This window comes from Silurus aristotelis (assembly GCF_946808225.1).
Source record: "Silurus aristotelis genome assembly, chromosome: 5".
Classification (NCBI taxonomy): Eukaryota; Metazoa; Chordata; class Actinopteri; order Siluriformes; family Siluridae; genus Silurus; species Silurus aristotelis.
In genome coordinates this window covers 12,830,166-12,844,809 of record NC_139578.1, presented here as the reverse complement: position 1 = coordinate 12,844,809, position 14,644 = coordinate 12,830,166, and the positions used below count along the sequence as shown (strand labels likewise).

Sequence of the window (14,644 nt, the reverse complement as noted above, 5' to 3'; positions counted from 1 at the left end):
GCACACCATTTGACAAGAAATTAGAGGACTATTCTGCAAGGTTTTATAGATATTTCAATTTAATGACATTGCACATAATCCCTTCCAAGTAAATCAACCAAAATAAACAAAAACAAAAAAAGAAAAAATAAGAAACAACCAGTTTGCATCTTTTAAATGAATAGGCCTATTGCATTTCCCCACATTTAGCCACTGGTAAAAGGATGGAGGCATACTCTATACACACCACCTCTCACACATTCAGTTTTTACCCCCAAACTTAAAGTGCCAAACTGGTTCTCATTTTAGCTGCTCACACCCAAAAATCACTGAATTAAAAGGGAGACAATGTAAATATATTGGGCTTTTTGAGCAAGTCTATTTTTAGATCCCCCTTTAAAGACACAAGTCCAAAATATATTTGTCACTCCTCTTCCCTCTCGCTCACCAAATGAAGGGTCTATAATAAAGAGTTCAGGCAAGAGGTATGAAGGAGGGAAGGGTAGTGTGCACATCAGTAGAGGGCTTGCTGAAACACCACCCCAGCTCATCCAGAGACCTTTACAAAACAAGAGAAACAAAAAGCATTATGAAAATTGTAAGGATATGATTACAATTTCAAATGGAATAGTCAATAATGTTTTGTTTAAATCAGACATATTTCTGCTGCACAATTTAGCAATGTGGTTCAGCATAATGTGGGTATAGGACAATAGGCCATTCAGGAGTCGTGTGCCAAACAAACCATTTAGAATTTACATCACAATTTTAACCCCCCCCGATTAAAAAAAACAAACAAAAAAAAAAAAACCTCTTGCTTGCATATATATACATGCAAAAGTGCTAGTACTATTCTGTAATGTGAATAGCAACTTCTTACATGGTCATGGCAACACTAATTTAACATGAATATAACATCAGTCCACAGAGCATTAAACTATATCTAGCCTGCTTGTTCAATTCAGCACTTGTAGACAGGAGCACAGAATGAACATGAAAGTATTAAGCTTTTAATTAACAAAGTTCTCAGTATGAACTGAATAAGCCTGGTCCTTGATAAGACAGTCAAGGGGACTGCATTGAAATAATATTCCAACCCAACTAACCTCTAATAAAAGAACAACCATTAGAGGTACCAATTAAATAAAAATAGTTTTGGCTGTCAATCAGCACTTGTGGATACAACTCCTTAAATGCATTCAAAACAAGGTCTGAAAACTGACAGTTTGTCATTTGATTTTAATAAAAATGGTCAATTTGAATTCCTAATTTACAGTTACACAAAATCCATTTTAGAAAGTTTATTAAAATTGTACATCAGAAAACATAAGGCTGATTCTAATTTTAAAACAATGTTAATTAAATCGTTACCATTGGTAAAGAGTTACTATTCCATTTCCTGAAATAGGTAGAAGTTACACACTTTAACTAACTGAACCAGACTAAGCCATTCATTGCATTTTAACTGCAGCTGTTATATGAACATTACAATTCTAGATTGCTCGGAACCATTGAACCAGTTTATCCCAGAGTCCCACCTCTTGCCAGGGTCATGAGACTTCCTCCAGGTTATGGAAGTCACGCCACAGGCATGGAATCAGAAGCCTGTGGGGAAGATTTTTCCAGATTCTGAAAAGTCTATTAACCACAAAAATAAATAGATAAGCTTGAATAGCACATGTAAATATAACACCATCAGTCAGGTATTACAGCAAGCCTGGCTGTAAAAGTCCACCCTGTAAAAATCTATGGAAATAGCAAGTAAGCAATCAGGCCCATGCTGCCCAATGTGCCTTTTGGTGCGGACGGAATTAAAATAATAATAAAAAAAAAAAGGTACAAATAAATTAAATAAATAAGCCCATGTATGGTGGAAACTAGTGCAGTACAATGAAAGAACAGGAAAGCCTGCAATCAAAATCTACTTATTACCTCATCTGCTTTCTGGGATTGTTTCGGTGAGGTTTTGTCATCAGCTGGCTTAGGTTGCATAGTAGGTGAGGCAGGCTCCACTTTGTCCAATTTATCTGCACCATCCTGTCAAGAAACAAACATTGTGGAATTTTCCAATATCCACAGTGCACACTGGACACATGCAAAAATCGGGTGTTCAAACACGCACACAAATATTCTCTATACAGCCCACTGACTTTCCAAGTTGACTTTTCTAACCCTCTCCTCAATGGTGATACTTTACTTTAGAAGTTGTCGAGTCAGAATTTCTTTGTCGACGGCGGCTGAATTGTCGACGTGATTTCTGAGCTTGCCCATCAGTTTGCTCGCCATTGCTCTGACCTTCTTTTGAGGTTTCCTTCTGGCCCTCTGCAGGAGCGCCTGACTGAATCTCTCCAGGTGGTGGACGAGGACGGAAAGGCCTGAGAATCACCCACAGATCTTATTTCAATAAGACATTGCCACAAAAAAAGAATTATAGAAATGAAAGAGGCTTGTTCACCCACTGAGGCATACCATGATAATGACTTGGATCATGAAGAGAGGGATTAATATTTCAAAATGCATGAAGCCTCACCTGCGGTATCGAGGTCTGAACCTGTTTGGTGGCGGTCTCTGTTGGCTACCATCTGCTACCTCCTTCTGCTCACCTGCTGATTCTCCCTTCAAAAATGAGCATTAATCTCAGATTTTATACACATTTGGATTTTTTTAAATAACCTACACTTTAAAAAATGCTTTTAAAAAACACCTGCTCAACAGCTTCTAAATGAATCAATTAAACCAAACCATCATACTAAGACATCTAGAAAATTATACATAAAGGATGCTTTATTTTCATGCACTCACTTCAGTTTGCGGTTGTGAATCTGGTCTCCTGCGCTGACGGCGGCGCCGTGGCCCAGGTTGGGGCGCTCCATTTTGTCCCTCTCCCTCAGAAGTGGGACCAGCAGAGGAATCGCCAGCTTTACCATCATCCTGTGCAGACCGTGCAGGACGGGGAAAGAAGCGTCTGCGAAATCTGCGTTTGTTTGGGGCGTAGCGGCTGCCTTTAACTGGAACCCCTCCTGGACCAGTCACATTAGCAGCCTCTGAGCCCTATGTATTTTTTTTATTTTGTAAACAAAAAACAAAACAAAAAAAAAGACAATTAAGCTGCTGTATAATGATGCCAAATCAATAATATAATGTAGACAATCTGTGGTATTGTTATAGGTCACTTACTTTAGCTGCTTCAACTACATCAAACTCCACAATCTCCCCATCCCCTACACTCCTGAGAAACTTTCTTGGATTGTTTTTCTTAATGGCCGTCTGTTAAAGTAAGACAAGCATATTTCTTACAATAATAAGAAAATAAATAAATAAAACCCCCACACACCAGTTTGATAGAAGTGGGCAGAGTTGTTAAGATGTCCAGTTCTTGACACCCCCCCACAAAAATTATAATAAAAAAAATAAAATAAAAAAAAAGTGTTTATATAAATATATATATAAAATATACACACAGTGCACAATTAGGCAAGTTGTATTTTTGAGGATTAATTTTGTTATTGACATTTACAGTTCTCTTGGTCAATTCAAAATGTTAAACCCTCAAACCTGAACATTTAAGTAGTAAAAGTGAAGTTTTGGCTTCACTTCACTTGTACATGTAGAGAATATCCACATGTACACCATTATTAGGCAACTATTATTGTGCAGAATTATTACACAACTAAATGAAAAAAGATTTCTCATCTCACTTGTTTATTTTCACCTGTTAAAGTGAGAATAATAAACAAACTCCATTTACAAAAAAAAACACATTTCTGAAATTTTAAAAAGAAAACCTCAGTGACCAATACAGCCACCCTTCTTTTCGATAACAGTCACAAGCCTTCCATTAACAGAGTCAGCAGTTTCTTGATCTGGGCAGAATCAACTTTTTGTGCCGCCGCAACCACGGCCTCCCATACACTGTTCAGAGATGTGTACTGTTTACCTTCACTGTACATTTCCAAAAAGGTCTAACTAGCTCCTCTTTAGTAATATATGCCCATACCAGTACCCCACCTCCACCTTGCTGGAGTCGAAGTGGAGCTCTGTGTCTGTTATTGATCCAACCACGGGCCCATCCATCTGCTCAGTCAAGAGTCACTCATCTCATCAGTCCCCAAAACCTTTGAAAAATCTGTCCTATTCTTGACATTTTAACTTGTGTCTTGTTCAGAGGTGGTCGGGTTTCAGCCTTTCTTACCTTGGCCATGTCTCTGAGAACTGAACATCTTGTACTTCTTGACACTCCAGGTAGGTTGCAGTTGTGAAATATGGCAGCACTGGAGGATAATGGGTTCCTGGTAGCTTCATGTTTGATTCTTCTCAAGTCTTTGGCGGGTAATTTGCGTCTTTTATTCTCAACACGACCCTGTCTTTCTTGCGACCCTGTTGACTATTTGCTACAAACCTTTGATGGTTCTGTGATCACGCCCCAATATCCTAGATATTTCAAGAGTGCTGCATCCCTGTGAAAGACTTAATTTTTTACTTTTCAGAGTCAGTTGAATCTCTTTTTTGGCCCAATTTTTCTAAAGAGAAGAATCTGCCTAATAATTATGCACACCTTGATATTGGGTGTTGATCTTAGGCCACGCCCTCCCTCTTTACACAAATACACATCACCTGATATACAATAAATCCAATAAGCATTCAAGTTTATACAGCTTGGACTTGAAAATTATGAATAAAATGATGAAAATCACTTGCCTAATAATTGTGCACAGTGTATATACACACAATTCCGTAATACCTGACAAGCCGTTACCTCAAAGTAGAGTTTTTTCTCTTCAATAGCACAAACCTCTATTACTACAGTAATGTTATTTATTTAAAAAATAACCCATCTAATGACTGTTGGATTTCTATAGCTTCTGATACATAAATAAATACAAAATTAAAACCCTGTCCTTAATAATATATGCCCTTCACTTATAAGAAACCCTAAACTAAAATATTACCGAATAAAATAAGGTTTGATTAAAAGTTTAAAAAAAAAAACAAAAAAAAAAAACTGGAAACATTTCATAAATATGAAATGTCTCCATTTAGAGAGCTTAACCGCATCAATAATAAAAAAAAAAATTACATTATAATTCCAACTACTTCATTAGAATTTTAGTTCAGGCAATGAAATTACATTAAAATGAATTATTTAACATAAGCCTGGTGCATTAGAGTCTGAACTACCTTTAAAGATTTCTAATAAGCCCACTCTGGGAGCACTGAATACATAGGTTGCTATGGTATAAACTTAAATGATACTGCATGGTTCAGGGCTGTGGGTCAAAAACAGTAAGTACAAAATAAATGAATCCAATACTTCAGATTCAATTGTAATGATGTATGATGTTCAGCGCGATCACCTAGTTTTAACTGTCGCGGCACAAAACAAGCATTTGCGCCTTCACCTGGTACTCAGACACAGTCACATTGAGAACATTAATGCTCCTATAGTCAAAGTGCTTCTATGACTATCAAAACGAATAGATTCTCATAGCATATGCAAAAATTCAGCTCACTGACTACACACAAGGTTTGATATTGTGACGGTTAAATATCAACCACATGTCACCAAATAATTTCTTACCTATTGGACAATCATTCAACCAGGACTGATAACTAGTTATTTACAATAGAACCTAGAGTACTTTGACACCATGCTGTATTTCATATTGTGAACGTAACATGCCAACACACACACACACCCTTACCTGATGGACAAATACATCCTCTTTTGTGTCATTTCTACAATAAAATTAAAACAGATTTGCACATTGTTAAATAACCAAATTCAGCATACAAAAGATGAATATAGTTTTGATTAAAGGACTAAAGTTTGTTTTTCTCCCACACTTACCTGTTGATGAAGCCATAGCCATTGCGTACATTAAACCATTTCACAGTTCCTTGCACTAAAGTAGCTGCAAAAGCATAAATAAAAAAAGGGCTGGAATAAATGTCGGACACTTTCGCCTCATGAAACATCCAGACACACTCTAATCATCTGGCATGTTGAACCAAACGGAGGACTGAGGTCCTGTGTGTAAATAATTAACTAGAATATGTGAGTGTGTCGTAAATGTTTTGTTGCTTAAGTACTACAACGTTCATCTGAAGTGGCCTATTCCAGGTCACCACAAACACCACCAAGCATTCAAACGTGATCTGCTCAGCAGGAGAAACTGCTGAAACAAAATGTGTTACTTCCTATTAAATACTAAACGCTCACTAACTCGTGTCTCAACACCTGCGCAGTAAGAAGTCTGCAGGCGTCGGACTGAAGCCTGAAGAACATTCAGGTCACGTAGATAAGCAACAAGCTGCTCAGGAATTATAAAAAAAAAAAATTGCACCTTAAACGTTATCTGCAATAGACGCCATTATGGTACTTCAACAACGTGCATTTGCTGTTGCATTGCATTTCTGAAAGCTTGCTATAGAGTGTTATAGGGACATTTTAGGGATTGTCATAAATAAGAGCCTGTTTCACCTTTGAGCTACAGAAAGCAAATAAACCCGAGTCAAATTAATTTTTTTTAAAGAACAGAAAATCAAATGCAACAGATTGCATTAAGACACAATAAAAAGTAGCGCACTGGAGACGCACACACACGCACTTAGTCAGTGGCGTGTAAAAAATAAATTCAATAAATAAATAAATAAATAAAAAAAACAAACAAACAAAAACGTGCAACACGTGGAAGTAGGCTGCGTGTTCTGAAATGTGGCTCACCACCACGAAGGAGTCCAACTCTTACTCACTTACACACTACTTTTAAAAACGTTGCTGAATGCATTAGTTTGTGTCTCTCTCTCTCTCTCTCTCTCTCTCTCTCTCTCTCTCTCACACACACACACACACACACACACACACACACACACACACACACACACGTTTTAAAGGTTAAAGAAAACACGTCGTGTTAACCAGTCCAGTAAACACGGAGACGAGTCTTAACCTGGGTGGCGTTGCATTGATTTATTGATTTATTTTACTTTACTTTTAATTCAGCAGGACGTAGAGTCTGAATTGTTTGAGAAGTTCATACCAATCACTTTCCGCTCAGGCTGAGTTGGTTCGGTCGCCGGGGCTGACAGAGGAGCGCCTTGCACTTCTGTGTCGGTCATTTTGGCTCATTTGTCCCCCTCCCTCCTACACGCCAAATAACTTCCCCACAGCCGCCACCTCAATCGCTTTATCCCGAGTCCACGACGGGATTGAGCGCGCGAGCCGCGTCCCTATTGGTCCGCCGCCGACCAATCCGGGCGCAGCAGCGACGCCCTCACCTCATCAATTTGGAGCTGATCAAAGCCCATTACCGGTTCGGCATTTATTAACTCTTCAGCAAACTTAGTTTATTGTGTCTATTTTTTATTTAATTGATTACTGAATATAAAGTAGGCTTCACGCTGCCGTATTCAAAAACCAGTACAACGAGCAGCGGTGCCAAGAATTTATTCATATATTATATATTATATTAATACATGCATTCATAACAACTTAGATTTTATGGACTTCTCGAAGTTATTCGAGGTAGATGATTATTATATGATTATTATTATTATAGATGATTGGACGAGACTATATTCGGAATTGTGCATCAAAACAACACTAACAAACAGAAAACCTCTGTATATTTAGTATTTATTCTACCGTATAATAATATTAATAATAATAATAATAATAATAATATTAATAATAATTATTATTATTATTATCATCATCATCACTATTGGTGTCAAAGTAGAAGTTTTTTTTTTAGCTTGCTGGGACAAGATAATTATCATACCTTTATGCAAAACACTGTTTTTAATAATGGAATAAGCCACCAGGAAGGAGGAAAAGAGGAAGACCAAGGAGAAGGTTTATGGATGTGGTGAGAGAAGACATGCAGGTAGTTGGGGTGAAAGAGGAAGATGTAGAGGACAGGGGGTGGTATGGAGACTGATGATCCGCTGTGGAGACTCCTGATGGGAGAAGCTGGAAGAAGAAGAAGATTCATGTGTATTAATATCCATATCTTTTAAACATTGTATACATCATGTTAAACTTTATCACTATCAGTACATTTCCTGGTATGTTTTCAGGTCTTCAACAGGTTCAAGACTGAATTCACGATATATATATATATATATATATATGTGTGTGTGTGTCACTGATGATATGATAGTTATTAAAGAAATAAAGACATGATATTAGCTCTACGCTGCCCAGTACAGTCATCTGTTAAACTGGTATCCACTCAGAGCCATGAGGGAGAAATTAGCCTCCCTCACTCCTACCCCCTTCCACCAGTAAAAGTACGCTAGACTCAAGTTTCACACAGCTATATTTAACCAAACAACCACAGACCGGCAACACTGGGCTGATCATGACCATGGCTTATGACCTACATTTAGGCTATTATTCAATAGCTGATTATTTCCTTGTGTTTGTAAAAGCAAGTCAAGGACAAGTATTATTATTTTTTTTTTTTTTTTACATTATTTCATATACGAAAATCATCGGGTAATATATGTGTGTGTGTGTGTGGGGGGAGTTCTTTAAAATGATGTACAAGTGAGTCTAATTTAGACAATTTCCCCTTTGATCTTATCCTAATTAACTACTTTGAATATGCACCTATGCTAAAACAGTGCTCGGCGTATGGCCGCAGTAATGCGCATGTCCGAAAATGAGGAATCGTGGCGTGCGTATCTCAGGCTCCGTAAAGTTTTTGGGGAATACGACGTTGCCGTAATCTCTCCGCCCCGGAGATCCAGCGGAACCCATGTGGAAGAATAAAATGGGGGACAAACAAGAACTTCTCGGCTGAGATTATTCAAATCGGATAAAGTTAATACAAACCACTATAAATCACATTTCGACCTGAGTAGTGAGCGATAGCTATAATATATACACAAATATATACGTGTTGTTGTTTTTTTTTTCTTTTTACCGCTGAATGGATCAACCAGCCACGAGGCAGAAAGGGAAAAAAAAAAAAAAAAGAAAAAAAAAAAGGCGCGCGACCCGCGTGTGCACGGGCCCCCGCGCGAGCCCCGCCCGTCCCTTAGAATTTAAAGAGCGAAGGGCGAGCGCGCATGCGCGGTGAGGAGGAAACTGCCGAGGTTCGTTTCATGGCTATGTGTGGCTGAGTCAAAGAGAGTGAACGAGAAAAGCTAGCGAGAGTTTGGGGCTCACACTTTTGTCGGCTGCTGACCTGTGTGCGTGTGCTGCCTCGTCAAAGGCTCGGAAGGCTGCTGTCGGCAACGAGAAAACGAGAAGGGAAAAAAAGAACCGCCTGTAATGACGGTAACGTCCAGAGAGTTGATTTAAGGCAGAAATAGGGGCAGTGCGCAGCCACGAGCAGCCGAGATAAGCGAGTAGTGAAAAAAAGTGAGACATCCAGCAAGACCTAACTCAGTTGGTGGCTTGCCCCGTAACGTGTAGGGTGGAGAAGATCACACGCTAGGTAAGTAAACTAGTCCAATGACTGAAATAACCTGCGAACATGGCGCGAGCTCGCTTTTTTTCCCCCAGCACTAACATCCTGCTCTAAAATACACGGTTATTTACAGCATCTTTTTCGTGCTTTTTTTCCCCCCGTCTTGTACGCAGACCTGATCGGTTACTCTAGATTTACTTTAGCGGTTTTTCTGAGGCCCTCCGGTTTGGCTTGTGTGTTTTTTTTAGGGATGTGTATGTCGGTATGACAACAATTTCTTTAGGCCTCACTTTTTAACTTTTTGCTAAATTGCAAAACGTGCGGGGGTAAAAAAAAATTACGTGTAGGAAGATTTTAGGCGTGAGATCTGACGAGAGCTCAGATGACTGGGCTCATGAGCCCATGGTCGGCCACGCAGCGTCCCCGGATTAGCGCCGTTACAGCTCACCTCGTGTTAGCCGTTATAGGCGTTAACGGGATGGAGTTGTGCGCTCTCTTATAGCGCCATGGCACGTCCAAAGGCTGCGGTGAGCCTGGTCGCTGTGCGGGACTCGAGCGAGATGCAGTAGGCCGCAGTGAATGAAAGCCAGGCTCAGTTCAGCCCGCTTTGTTCAATAGTGTGTGTGTGTGTGTGTGTGTGTGACTCGCCCGAGCGGGCCTTCGCTTCAGTCCTGCTGACTAGCATGCTAGCATGCTGGCGCCGGTGGATTACCGCCACCGCTAAAGAAATGGAAAATCGTGACCGGCCGAAATGTCAAACGATCATATTTATCGTTATGAAAAATTAAAACCACCGCCGCTCCGCGCACACCCGCGAACACGCTGTTTACACGCCGAGCGCGTGCGAGACAAGCATGACTTGACGTTTGGGCCCTTCCACGTGAGCGCGTGCGCGCCCGACATGCACCGCCACTGCAGGCATTATTCACTCTCAACACTGCCTGCTAGCAACCAAAACCCGAGACTGCACAGATTTCTCTAAACAATCGTTTATTTACATTTGGTTTTGAGAAAAGGTGTAGTTTTAAGGATCCCTGCAGCAGCATGGCTAACAGGTGCCAGGGCTGTTACCTAATTTAGCACTGGTGTGAGCATGCCAGATGGAATACTATATACACACATGAATATTCCATTGTATATCTTTTCATTCAATTAACCAAAATAAATAAAAAATAAAAACGAGACTTCCAAAAAGTTACAATGACGCATCTTCAAAAACACCGTTATTATATGCAGTTTGGCGAAGTTCCCACTTTCTTGGAACGTTCTTCTACCAGCAGGATGAGCATCAACTCAAACCTAGGAACTGAATGTAGTTTCATGCTTGTCTGCCCTCAGGATTCAAAATGGCAGATGCAGATTTGGACTTCACGACAGGTGATGCTGGGGCTTCCACCACTTACCCCATGCAGTGTTCTGCCCTGCGCAAGAACGGCTTTGTGGTGCTGAAGGGTCGACCATGCAAGATCGTGGAGATGTCAACTTCCAAAACTGGCAAACATGGACATGCAAAGGTGACTGCTCGTAGTGAATAGATAAAACTAATAGCTTTTAGATTCTAGGTGCCTCGGCTTTCAGAATGTAATTAATGAAATGCATCTTATTGTGTGCACTGTTACTGAATAGTTAATGTGTTGACACCATGCATCTCGTCAAAAGATACAAAAGGATTTTAGATCGAAATGAAGTTTAACTCTTGTTTTTGTTTAAAGGTCCACATGATTGGCATCGACATTTTCACTGGCAAAAAATATGAAGATATCTGTCCCTCAACTCACAATATGGATGTCCCCAACATCAAGAGAATGGACTATCAGGTAGTGAACGTCTGATAAACCACTGACCAATGGCCAGATAGAATTGCACAGGGTTTTTTGACATATATTAAAAATGTCTTGCACTCTTTTCGAATCCTACTTCTATCCACAGTTGATTGGCATCACAGATGGCTACCTGTCCCTGCTCCAGGACAGTGGTGAGGTCAGAGAAGACCTGAAAATGCCTGAGGGAGACCTGGGTAAAGAGATTGAGAGCAAGTATGATGCTGGAGAGGAGATCCTGGTAAATACCTTTTGACTCTGCTCTACTTTTAGCTGCACGTCTTTTACGAGTGCATTTATGTAACTCTGGACTAATTGCTCCCTTTGCCTCTTGTTTTTCAGATCAGTGTCCTGTCTGCAATGAATGAGGAGGCTGCAGTGGCCATTAAAGCCATGACTAAATAAAACGCAGCAGGTACACGGGGCTCTCGTGTCTGTGTGTGTATGCATGCTCACCTGCTAGAGAGTAACTGTGCTACGCTAGTGTGCCAACAGCAAAGCACTAATCCAAGTGTTTACGTTCTATTCCAGCAGTTAATTTTTTTTTCCACGCAAATAATTATCCATGTGGTGAAATCAATAAAATATACTATTTAGTTCAAAAACCTTTCAGTGTGTTCACTCAACATATTCATATTCTGGGGATCTACAACTATACAACACAATGTACAAACCTCACTATTAAAACAAAACAGGAAAATGGTTTGCTCTTTGCACACTGGTGCTTGCATGACCACCCTAGTAACAAAGATGGTAAAAGATACATTCTATGTATTTACATTGTTCTGTACACCATAACACTTATGATGGATGAACAAATTGTACATAGGATGTTATGTATGTTCTGTATTTTGTACTGCCTGTATTACATTTGTTCTATCTTGGGGTTAATTGTTAAAAAAAAAAAAAAAATTAAAAGCATCTTGGCTGCTGCTATATAGAACCGAATACCCTTAATCTCTGGTATATTAGGCATGAATATTAGAATGATCTCTGTAGCCACAGGAAGTGTGTGCAGAGTTATAAACCATTTGTTTAAACATCTGATTGATGATGCTCGCATATGCATCCATTTCTAAAACCTTTCCCCGGGAAAAATTCATCAGAAATCCAAAACGTGGACAAATATCCTGTCAAGAAGTCATTCTGGATTTATATTGCAGAGTTAAAACTATTTTTGATCATTCTAGTTACTCATGCTATCCATTTTCCTTTCCCTCTGATCTCTTAATTATACATTTCCCTCTTTTTTATATACATTTCTATCTTTTCATTCCCCCACCTCCCTTAGTTGTATTCAACCCCTTTTGTTTAGTTTAGTTTTTCTTCCCCCCCCCCCCCCCCCCCATTCTGACTTGCTCCCTTACTCCTGCCTGTTCTTCCTGTTCCTTCCCTTTCTCACTTTCTCTCAGGTATTGGCAAGATGCACTGGACCTGGACAGAAGGAGAGAATTATGCCTCAGCAATGCTACCCCCCCCCCTTGTTTTTTTTTTTTTCTTTCTCTTTTTTATTTTTTAATTCTTTGTTCTTTCCCCTTTATGTACTTGTCTTTGGGTTGAAAAAAATTGAAGGAAAAAAAAAATAAATAATTGGAAATCATGGCAAATGAAATATCTCTGTAAATACACTGAATATACATTAATCAACAATATTTTGAATGTATATATTAGAGGAAAAAAAAAAGGCAGAATGACACATGAGCTCTTTAGCTTTGGGAACTGTAAAGGCACATCATATGTATTATACTAAAATGAGTGTCTGTTCTCATTTTGTCTTCGACTTGTTCTTTGATTTCCTTTTTAAAAAAAAAAAAATAAATAAATATATATATATATATATATATATATATATATATATATATATATATATATATATATATATATTTGCATTTGTCCCGTTTACCACCATTTTTCCCCATTTTCAAGTGGTGTGCAGAAGCCAGTACTAATATGGGCACTGTGGTGAAAGATGAGACTGCATGCAATAGACGTGGTGTGGTCTCTTCTCTCTTCACCTATTCCTTTATCTTCTGGTAGTCAAAATATTGAAGATGGTTAAACGGGTGTATTTAGTTAAAAGATTTTCCTGTTTACACATTTTTTTAAGCATTAGGCACAAAAGAATCAGATTAGAGTAATGGTTTCATCAAATGTTGGAAACTGTAGTCTTAAAATGAATTGTCTGTATAAGATCATTGGTAAGGGACTCATTCTGTTCCCAAGCAAAGAAGAAATGGAACACGGGGGAGGGGGGGGGGGAGTGTAGCAGGCATATGATTTCTGTCTCTATACATTCTCTGGCTTGGAGAGAACCACGATGTACAATTGTCATTCTCTTACCACCTTATAAAAGAGGCTATTCTCCAGTGATGATTTTAATTTGGTGAATCCCCCTATCCCTGTGGGTTCAGCTTTTTACGCTGACTCGTATCTGAACTTGGTGTTGAAATAATTTCTTTTTACTTTCATATTACCTAAGCAAAACTTTTGTTTGTACCCTGACTGTGATAAACAGCTGTATTAAACCAAGAGATTCTCATACCCTAATATTAAAATGAGCACCTACATGTTGCCTTTTTCCGTTTGTGTCTGCTGGGCATTCGTTATTGCAACACAGTGTATGCTGGCGTTGTGCAGGATAAATATTTGCGTTAATAGAAAAAAAATATTCAAACCGCATTCAAATAAATATACAAAGAATAATCCTAGTTGGAAGGAAATGTACTGTGGCTTTTTATCAAATAGAATTGTAGAGATATTGGAAGTGAATAACAGTAAAGCGAGTGATTGGAAAAGAAAAAATTTAATTATCCAGAACCCAAAAATACAGGAAACAAACATTTCCATATTAAATATATGATGTTATAATCTTAACCCCAGTGTGAAAACCATCTGCATGGTGTATGTTCAATTTTCAATCGGACATGTCTTAATGTTTGGCCTTCTGGTAGGAAAAAAAGTGTTATTTCTGTAAATTTTCAGATGAAATATTTAGGTGACAGCCCTAATAAATCTAGTTAACTGAAATATACATTCTTCATTTACCTTTGCAGAAAGCAGGCATTGTAAGAACAAGTGAGATGGGGGGAAGGTGGGTGAGGCTTTCAGGCAGAGGTAGTTAATATCGGAGAGGGTTTAAAAAAAAAAAAAAAAAAAAAAAAACTGCTCAAGCCAATTTAGGTTTACATGTTAGTTGGGTCATGTGCCATTTTTCTTGGGGGGGGGGAATTAGGCTCTCTTAGCACACACACTATTTAAATTGAGGAGCTGCTACAGAAAACACCCAAAGATTGGTAGTGTAATATTATGTAGAGATTATTAAGTCACTATAATCATGTTAGTGTTGCTGGAGACATCTTACAATGAGCACATAAATGATGAAAATTTACATAAACGTGCAAATACAAACGACATCTAACATTAAAT

The 14,644-nt window shown here is 38.8% G+C and overlaps 2 protein-coding genes across 4 annotated transcripts; one reads left to right on the top strand and one right to left on the bottom strand.

Annotated features, from left to right (window-relative positions):
- Window positions 1-41: 41 nt before the first annotated feature.
- On the bottom strand, window positions 42-7,181 carry LOC310726561 (Y-box-binding protein 2-A-like). The gene is made up of 10 exons (XM_083542279.1): window positions 7,020-7,181; window positions 5,828-5,891; window positions 5,682-5,715; window positions 3,157-3,246; window positions 2,782-3,030; window positions 2,510-2,595; window positions 2,177-2,354; window positions 1,912-2,016; window positions 1,518-1,584; window positions 42-538 (listed from the first exon to the last, which is right to left on the bottom strand). The coding sequence occupies exons 1-9, from the start codon at window positions 7,096-7,098 to the stop codon at window positions 1,558-1,560; spliced, it is 912 nt and encodes a 303-aa protein (XP_083398405.1). The 5' UTR covers window positions 7,099-7,181; the 3' UTR covers window positions 42-538; window positions 1,518-1,557.
- Window positions 7,182-8,318: 1,137 nt separating this feature from the next.
- LOC310726564 (eukaryotic translation initiation factor 5A-1) lies at window positions 8,319-13,785 on the top strand. 3 transcript variants are annotated; one of them, XM_083542284.1, is made up of 6 exons: window positions 8,319-9,425; window positions 10,737-10,912; window positions 11,111-11,215; window positions 11,328-11,459; window positions 11,561-11,633; window positions 12,631-13,785. In XM_083542284.1, exons 2-5 carry the CDS (start codon window positions 10,745-10,747, stop codon window positions 11,621-11,623), a joined length of 468 nt encoding a protein of 155 aa, XP_083398410.1. In that variant the 5' UTR covers window positions 8,319-9,425; window positions 10,737-10,744; the 3' UTR covers window positions 11,624-11,633; window positions 12,631-13,785. The 3 variants fall into 3 exon arrangements, with proteins under 3 accessions (XP_083398410.1, XP_083398409.1, XP_083398408.1); XM_083542283.1 differs by having other exon boundaries at window positions 9,031-9,425; window positions 12,510-13,785; XM_083542282.1 differs by lacking the exon at window positions 12,631-13,785 and having other exon boundaries at window positions 9,031-9,425; window positions 11,561-11,823.
- The last annotated feature ends 859 nt before the right edge of the window (window positions 13,786-14,644 follow it).

Excerpts from the sequence above, each read along its gene's own strand:
- LOC310726564 (XM_083542284.1), top strand. The coding sequence starts at position 10,745 with ATGGCAGATGCAGATTTGGACTTCACGACAGGTGATGCTGGGGCTTCC. Across the intron at positions 11,216-11,327 it reads TCAAGAGAATGGACTATCAG|TTGATTGGCATCACAGATGG; the intron begins GTAGTGAACGTC and ends TTCTATCCACAG. Across the intron at positions 11,460-11,560 it reads ATGCTGGAGAGGAGATCCTG|ATCAGTGTCCTGTCTGCAAT; the intron begins GTAAATACCTTT and ends CTTGTTTTTCAG.
- LOC310726561 (XM_083542279.1), bottom strand. The coding sequence starts at position 7,098 with ATGACCGACACAGAAGTGCAAGGCGCTCCTCTGTCAGCCCCGGCGACC. Across the intron at positions 5,892-7,019 it reads GCCTGAGCGGAAAGTGATTG|CTACTTTAGTGCAAGGAACT; the intron begins GTATGAACTTCT and ends ATGCTTTTGCAG. Across the intron at positions 2,355-2,509 it reads TTCAGACCTCGATACCGCAG|GCCTTTCCGTCCTCGTCCAC; the intron begins GTGAGGCTTCAT and ends GGTGATTCTCAG.